Source organism: Schistocerca piceifrons, chromosome 4 (genome assembly GCF_021461385.2).
Source record: "Schistocerca piceifrons isolate TAMUIC-IGC-003096 chromosome 4, iqSchPice1.1, whole genome shotgun sequence".
NCBI classification, from domain to species: domain Eukaryota; kingdom Metazoa; phylum Arthropoda; class Insecta; order Orthoptera; family Acrididae; genus Schistocerca; species Schistocerca piceifrons.
The window spans coordinates 4,893,196-4,901,954 of NC_060141.1; the positions used below are offsets into that span (position 1 = coordinate 4,893,196).

An 8,759-nucleotide genomic window follows, 5' to 3' on the forward strand; every position below is an offset into this window, starting at 1 on the left:
CCTGGAGAATCTGTTCGACGAATCACACTTTATGAACTGTCAATTTCTTCAGAGTACCTCTGCAACAAACCAAACTGGAGGAGGGGTGGGGGGGGGTGGGGTGGGGGGGACTGAAGCAGAACACACACAGCAACTGCCATTACAGCAGTGATGAGTCTATCTACTTCTTCTATAGGGCAAAACTTTCTTTTCTGATGAAAAGTCAAACTTAATTTTTAAGATTTGAATTTTTATGTGTACCTTTCTGTATAACCTTCTCTGTAATTATCTTTGCATTAAAGTGTTTCTTACTAATGTATAAATTGCTTTCAATGCTTTAAATTTCTTTTTCTGTAGTGTTTTGATGATTTCCATTTATTTTAACAGCTGACAAAGTTGACCGACTTGTCAGATTACTTTGCCAAACGGGTTTTGTGTATAAGTACATACCTAAATTATTGTCTGTAACCATAATATGACACTAGCGACGAAGACCTATCTTTTAGGTTAGTTTGAAATACGTCTTTTGCATTATGAAAGCTGGTAGGATGAAAAAAAATTGTGGCAAAGTTTTCCCCGTTTACGGTACTACACAGAAAAAGTAGGCTCAGGGCCCACCCTGAGGGCAGATGTTCTGTTTGTAGCACACAGCATGGCTGCAGTGACTGCTGAACCTGAGACAAAACGTCCTCTCCCAGTAGTAGTCTAGATTGTAGTTAGAACTACTCTTCTCCATCCATCCCAATTCCTCCTATAAGCAACCAAGAAAAGTTTACATACTGTAGTTGACTATACGAGAATGTTTATATTAACAATTTTGTTTATAATAATCAGCATCGTTATCTCGAATATAATGAACTATAGATTCTGGTTTCTGAGCAGTTACGTGGCTCTACACACGTTAGTAACATTATCATTCCAGAATGAGATTTTCACTCTGCAGCGGAGTGTGCGCTGATATGAAACTTCCTGGCAGATTAAAACTGTGTGCCCGACCGAGACTCGAACTCGGGACCTTTGCCTTTCGCGGGCAAGTGCTCTACCAACTGAGCTACCGAAGCACGACTCACGTCCGGTACTCACAGCTTTACTTCTGCCAGTACCTCGTCTCCTACCTTCCAAACTTTACAGAAGCTCTCCTGCGAGACATGCAGAACTAGCACTCCTGAAAGAAAGGATATTGCGGAGACATGGCTTAGCCACAGCCTGGGGGATGTTTCCAGAATGAGATTTTCACTCTGCAGCGGAGTGTGCGCTGATATGAAACTTCCTGGCAGATTAAAACTGTGTGCCCGACCGAGACTCGAACTCGGGTCCCGAGTTCGAGTCTCGGTCGGGCACACAGTTTTAATCTGCCAGGAAGTTTCAACATTATCATTGCTACTACATATATTCAGTGCTAGTATGTAGCAGAAAGTTCACAGCACAGCAACCCATTTCCTTTGTATTTTGCATCTCTGGTTACCTGTAACACATCACACTATCCCAAACAGAAGGCTCCCTACATCACATGTACAAACCTTCAAGTTTGCGTTAAAACTGTTGCAAATATAAGGTTTACGCCGGTGTCTCCGAACAGTTGTTCTACTGGTATGTTGCGATATCAGGGACACTTTTTTATGTACTGTTATTAGCACTTGGTCACGGAGAAAGACATTTCATTTCATATACTACTAGTAGTTCCACAAGAATAACCACCAAACTTTCATTCCACACACAGGCAGAAGTTCACAACAAAGAAGTTCATACGAAAGATAACAAGCTCGCCGTAACAAATGAATACGTAGCGTGTGGTAAGTGTAAATCAGGTCTTTGGATGCGCGTTTAGCTAACTGTGTTGTGTTGACAAGTCATGGGTGGGAATTTGGTGTTTTGTGAGGTAATTGACTAAAATGCGTTTTATCTGAACGACATTCGATGACTATTAAGAAAAGTTCAACAAGATCTGCGTGGAAGAAGAATTTGTATGAAAACAAAGGCTATCCAGACAATTACACAGATGCATCGTTTCTGGAAGAATTGAAGAAAAATGTACATTCTCGAGGTGTGTCGTATGGAGAGGCGATCAGAGGGGGTGGACTAGTTGCACGCCAGTTATGCATCGTTGTATGGTTTGCTCTAATATTCGTGTACGTCAACAACGAATGGATTACACCGGAGAAAGTATTCGTGTGCAGCAGCATACTGACAGGAATAGGTTACCTGCTGTTCAGAGCAGTACATACGAGTGTAAATTATAGCACAGTGTTTTGGGGAGATTTGCACACAGTTCTAATATTTCTTTCCTTTGGCTACGTGCTGTCCCCTATTCTGAAAACACTTACCGAGACAATTAGTACAGACACAATATATGCGATGACTACGATAATGAGTTGTGTTCACTTGATATTTTTCGATTATGGTGTGCCTGCAGCAGTTGTATCTAGCGCCTTGTCTCTGAATGCTGCCATATTTGGTTCAATATGCTTAGCGTCACGACTGCCTTCACCATTCCATGCCTTTGTGCTGTTAACAGTTGCAGTTGAATTATACGCACTCCTTCCAATGTTATTGTCAAATGTGAGAGGATCTCTGATCACTGTAGGTAGCATGGTCACTGTAACTGTTTATTTTTTATTTACTGTGTCATCAATTTTGACTTTCCTGTTTATCTGTTCTGTGATATTTATCACTGCAGTGTGTCCATTATGTTTTGTGAAATGGCAGTGCCACAAGGATAACATATATGGTCCATGGGATGAAGCTGTTGTAAGCGAGATTGACATGTGAGGACTAAATGTTTACTTTTAGAAACTGGGTGCATCTAAAGCCACTCAGTTATATCCAAATGAATTGTGTGTATTGGTTTGCTTTCCACTGTTTGATTTGACTTTAATATTTTGAATTTTTTTTATAGTGATATGAGGTCTAGCAAAGTGTTAGCTTGCAAGAGAGTGATGCATTAGAACCAGATTGAATCCACGTGCTGTATTAACAAACAGTGGTGTAGTTGAAAAATTGCTCTTCACAGTTGGTTAGCTTGATGCTTAGCTGGCTCCTAATCACTTTGTCATGTACTAAACACAGGATATAAACAATAAAATTATTACACAATGGAGAACATCAAGTTTTCAAACAAACATGGAATGTTCTATAAAATTATTGATTGGTTTTCTATAAATGAACAACTATCTAACAGAGTTATTACATTTTGAATCATAATGTTATTTAAAAAAGTAGTAGTAGAACTCAAATGAACAGCAATAAGAAAATGGAGCAATAAAAAACCACAGATAACTGTTCTGCAGGGACTCACAGAAACCACATTTATGTTCACTAATTTATGGTCTACTTGTGTGATTTTTCATGGAAGAAAGTTAAATTTAGAAGGAAGTTGGCTTACCTTAAACTGAACAGCCTGCGGAATTTATGATACTAAGAGTCATATGAGTATCAATTCAGAAATAATTAGACTCTAAATCAAGACAACATTGTTTTATTTGCAATTCACCCACATTTATCTATGTCACTGCAGGCCATATGATTACAAACATCCGTAGCACATATGTTCAGGTGTTGGCTGCAGCAAGCAACTTCTACAGCATGTGTACCAATCTGTAAGGGCAACATTTTCTGACAAATCTGTTTCAGTTCTGATTTGAAGGAAGAGATGTGGATGAACATCTGTTTTGAATGGGCATGTATGGTCAATGGAAGGATCCGATTGCACTCGTCTGCTTTTACCCGTGACAACTGTGATGTCATTGAGGTGCGGCGTGTGAAATGGATTGTTTGCGAAGGGCGTGTAGGGTTATCTGTTTCTAAATTGTTTGATGTTGGTGTGGTATTGGACTGAGTGTTACTGGAATTGTGGAAGTTCGTATTTTGCTGTATTGGCAGTATGTTATTTACTATCGATTAATTTTTGGCTTTTGAATTGTTAGTTCATCATGTTTTCAATACTGTAAACGTTATTTTTTGGAAGTTTTGTTTGGTACTATCAATCGATTTTACGAAATTTACCATACTGTGACCATCATAAGAATAAACCTGATGTAAACATCACAGCGTGTGTTGTTCTGCATTTGGTTGAAACTCACTGGATTTTCTTTCACGTGGAGCAGAAGCCAAGCTGTGTCAAGTGTAATCAAGTACAATTGTAAGTACATGTTTTATGCTGTGTTACACGCACATAGACTGAGGGATAATGCAGGACAACTGCCTTACCAGCACATTTAACTTGGACAACTTAGTCCAGCCAGCTGGTCCAACCAACCAACAGTGATGTCAGCAGTTGCGTTCAGACGTAAAAGGGATGAGCCAAGACTATAGCTTCGAATGACATTTATTTTTTAAAGAGAATGAAATAATCTGCAAACCCCAGCACTACCACACGCCTCTTAGGTGACAAGATGGAAAGCATAAAATGCTTCCGTTCTCACGTAATACAGTATTGTAATTGCAAACAAGTAGTGAAAATTCCTGTCTTAAGTATGCGGTAATTTTTCTGAGCGAGCTGTGCGTGGTGCAGCAGCATACTGCAGATTTCACTGTATTGTTGATTACTGAAGCCGCTGAAGGTATTAATTACAGTCAGTCGTCCGGTAATCTCTTGGCTCTTTATACATTTGAGTTCAAGTCATCTGCTACGTTGATAACTAGTTGATCAACAACAGAAGCCACACAGGTGTCGCATTTTCTCCTCTTCTTTATGACGAGCCATTCTATATCCTACCAGCGTTCAGCAGCGACATGTGTAAAAGCTGTGTGCGTTAGTTCCAGTACGTGTGGCAGCTTAACATTGTTATAATTCCTGACGATAAATCCGTTAACTTGAAGCAACCTTTATTAACAATCTTTCATAAAATAACAATAATTAAGAATTTATATATGATATGGAAACAGGAATTTTGTGTGGAATGTGTAATTAGAAACATGAAGACATACATTATTCATAAGAGATGACTACGAATTTTACAATTACGAGATGCAAGTATTTCAGATTGGACGAAAAAAAAGATGACCAACACGTAGTGCTGGTAACGGAGCGGTTGTTTTGGAGATGGAGATTTCACGCCATACCATTCGGAGCCTCTGGCTTCCTCCGCTTCGACAGGTCAAATTGAGGAGACGCCATATTGCAGATGAATCTTGCCGTATTTGTTTGATTTTACAGTGGAGTTTGCATAGCATGAAAACATGCTGTTTCCGGGCATAAATTCTATGAGCACAAACAATGATTGAAGTTTTCTAATAGGAGTTTGTTGTGAAACTGCACATTTATTGATAAAAGTTGTACAACAGCCTTATACGGAGAGTGACGTTCAAATATTAGACCTTATAAAGCGGCTTGCATCGTAGTGTTATTGGTAGAGTTGTAGATCGTGGAGTGAAAGGTTCCGAGTTTGATTCCACCCAATGGGAAACATTCTCCACAAATGTTTAAAATTTCTTTTTCTTTCAAACTTCTACTACAAAAGGGTGACTTTTTTTTCTTTTATTTCCCCTCTAGAAGGTAACATATTTGTAAAGCTTTATTGCACATGTTTTATACCTTTTACCAAGGGCTGTCCTTATAGCTTTCTGTTAGAAACTATCAAGTTACCGTCTACACAGTGTCCCATCCTGATTTAAATTTGTCACTTGTTTTGTGAAATCAATTGAGGATAGGGAACACAGACAGTGTAGCAGGCCTGTGTGAAGGAAGTCTAACCGGAGACAAGCGTATCCACATCACAACATTAAATACGAAAATAGCGCAGTCAAAGCTACTTTAGACCTTCTGTTACATTGTTGATTAGTCTGTCCACAGCAGTGATTCCAAAAACTGTATATATGTGGGAAACAAGGGAGCGTTGTTAGTGTTCTGTTTCCTCATCATTTCTTGTTGCTCTGTTTGTTCTAGTTACATCAAACAATTTCTAAAGAAAGCGTTGCAGCTATCCCTACATGTAATTATTATCCTTTCCTCTATCCAGAATTATCAGTCATTATTAAGAAGTGGAGTCTGGAGTGATGGGAGGCAGCAAGGGAAATTGAGAATAACGAAGAAAGGCCAATATATATTTTCATATAAAAGGAAAAATAATTTTGTTTTATCTAACAGTAATTACATTAAATAATAATGTTTAATTGATTAAACTCCAAATAAGTTATAAATACTTATTGTTTCCGCTCAGAAAAATAGTTTTCTGGCTGTTTCTGGGTGAAGGGAATTACACTTGTCAGAAATAATTTTTTCCAGCTTTTGAAAATACCCTTTCTGCTGGTACAGTTGAGGCTGGAATGCTCAAGTACCACTTGGCATTGTCGCTTAGCCCTGTCGTGCGATTTCCCAGCACCAGTATTCCACAGGGTTTGTCGTCTGAGGCATACGTGGATTCTCGACGTACTGATATACACAAATTGTGGCATGAACTGCAGCTGATGATGGCCTCTGGGTCTATAATTTGTCTGCCATAAAATCTAGTAATCCTGCACCCCAGGAACTACAGCCAGCAACTGGTTGCACAGTCTGTACAACTTTCTCTTCCTGCTTCTTCAAGATGCACTGTATTTCTGACATCACCGTAGTTCTCGCGTCTTCAGCACACAGGGAAGATTGGAACACTAACTTCTTGAAGCGTGGGTCAAAAAAAGTGTCTAACTTTGTGACAGTGCGTGTTTCATAGGGGAACAGGCACTTTTCAATTGATTCTTTAACCCTCTGTCTGCTGGGGACGTGTTAACTCATCATGCCTCGCCGTTCCCCTGGTGTGCCTGACATGCATAAGCGCTGCCCTCGGGTCTTCCCTACAGCACTAAGAACGTGTTGACGCGTGCTGCTCCACCAGCCTTTCCACCGCTAGGGACGAGTTTAGGCGCGCTGAGTCACAGCTGCCTGAGTGCTACAGATGTTTAAACATGCAGAGCGGTCTTTCTGCCCCGCTTTTCCAGTAGCTGTTCAGTGGTCTGACTGTATAGTTCAAGAGTCCGTATATGTTTGTTGCTGTGTTTCCTCTTTTCAGAATTCGATTCCTGTGTTTTCGTCAGTTTTCTATGTGAGAATTGTCACGTTGCCGTGGTTGCACAGATAAAGAAATCCTGGATATGCTCACTAAGAGCAACAGTGAGTGGGAGTTATCTGACATTGGTAGCAGTGATGAGTCTTCAACAGTTGGTAGCAGTGATGAGTCTTCAACAGAATCTTTAAGCTGTAGTCCTCAGCCCTTTACATCAGAAGGGAGAGCAAGAAATACAGTTGTGGGAGTGACAAGTCGATAGTCGACAGGACACTGAAACATTCTTTTGCGGGTGAGGTTCTTTGGAGGAAACAGTGGGTTCGTTTCCCGCGTTCACGTATGTATGTATTGTGTTTGTGTGGTACAATAAAAGTGATTATTCCCAGTATAGCAACCACGCAAGTGTTTTCTTTTATGTAGTGGAATTATCCCCTACGTAAGTGGAGACCCTGTAACTATGTGGTGTGACAGTAGACGAGTTTCTTTAGATATTTTCCGTGACGTCTCGTATCGGCATGCCATCTGCACAGAACCTCTTCCGCGACATCGACGGTGTCATCCAAAATATCAAGAAGGAGCTCGACATGATGCAGCAAACCCCTCAGTACACAGTGCCACGGATTCCTACATCTCATACCGACTTCATCCACGACATTACGTTTCCAACCAGTGGTTCCTGCACCACCGCCACAGGATATTGCCCCACACAACAAGCCCGCAGGACACGCCGATATCGGACCAAATGTGCTCGCGTTTTCATCATCCGCGTCGGTGCCACTCCCACGAGGTTCAAACTTTCCGTTCGCCGGCTCTCGTTGCCCACCCTCGTCGCGGTTACAAATTCGGCCCCCACCTTGTGTTCCCGAGCGTCCGGAAATTTGGTTCACTATTATGGAGAACATTTTCGTGCAACAACAAATAGTCGATGGTTTTGAACAGTTCACGCTAGTGATATGCAACCTGGACCAAAATGCGTCGTCAGTGGTACCGGATATAATTATCCAACCCCCACCACAACAAGCCTACGCTACCCTCAAGAAGGCGTTAATTTTGCATTGCACAAAACCTGTGGACCAGCGGATAACACAGCTACTGTACCACGAGAAACGTGGCGACAGGTGGCCTTCAGACTTTTACCGGCATTTACGTGCTATAGTGGACCCTTCCGTGTTCTCAGACACATTACTTGCGCACATCTGGCAACAGCAGTTACCTCCGCAAGTGTGCTTAACCTTAACTGCTTACGAGGACTGGCCATTAAGCGAGTTGCTGCAAGTGGCCGATAGAGCGCACTCCCTGCTCGACTTGCGCACCACAGTGACCGCCTCCACAACCACCTTGGCCAACGACACCAGCCGAGCACGGCCGGAGCCGATTGTCGCGACGCCTCCAGCTTGTGCTGCCACGACGAGCGCCAGACGCGACCGAAGCTTTCCGATCTCTCCGTGCTGCCATCGATCAGCTGACCGCACAGCTGCAGCAGTTAGAGCCAAGCGCCGTTGCGGCGGCTGACACACACGGGGCGTCGCCAGCCGACGCTTCCGCCGCAGCATGCAAACAATGGCACTGGTATTGCTGGTTCCACCAGCGTTGCGGTGCGCAAGCTTCGAAGTGTAATGCGCCATGCTCGCACCCACACGCATCCTATGGCCTGCTTTAGGCGCAGCCGACCGTGACAACAAGTAACTGCGCCTAAACTCACAGACGCATGGGAGGAGAACACCCCTGTTTCAGCACGAGCCTACATTATGCGGATCGACTTCTCCCACTGCTGTAAGGTACGCAGCTTCACAAAGACTT

The 8,759-nt window shown here is 42.2% G+C and overlaps 2 protein-coding genes across 2 annotated transcripts in view; one reads left to right on the forward strand and one right to left on the reverse strand.

Annotated features, from left to right (window-relative positions):
* The window catches only part of LOC124794949 (probable glutamine--tRNA ligase), a 33,530-nt gene extending 31,845 nt beyond the window's left edge, over positions 1 to 1,685 (reverse strand). Inside the window, exon 1 of the mRNA XM_047258662.1 lies at positions 1,500 to 1,685. The gene's annotated coding sequence lies outside the window, so the exon portion shown is untranslated. The remainder of the gene's footprint in view (positions 1 to 1,499) is intronic.
* A 118-nt stretch (positions 1,686 to 1,803) lies between these two features.
* On the forward strand, positions 1,804 to 3,076 carry LOC124795086 (phosphatidylinositol N-acetylglucosaminyltransferase subunit C). The gene has a single exon (XM_047258911.1). It carries the CDS (start codon positions 1,897 to 1,899, stop codon positions 2,746 to 2,748), a length of 852 nt encoding a protein of 283 aa, XP_047114867.1. The 5' UTR covers positions 1,804 to 1,896; the 3' UTR covers positions 2,749 to 3,076.
* Positions 3,077 to 8,759: the final 5,683 nt, after the last annotated feature.

Bases quoted from the DNA above. Each gene is read 5' to 3' on its own strand.
- LOC124795086 (XM_047258911.1), top strand. From the start codon at position 1,897: ATGACTATTAAGAAAAGTTCAACAAGATCTGCGTGGAAGAAGAATTTG.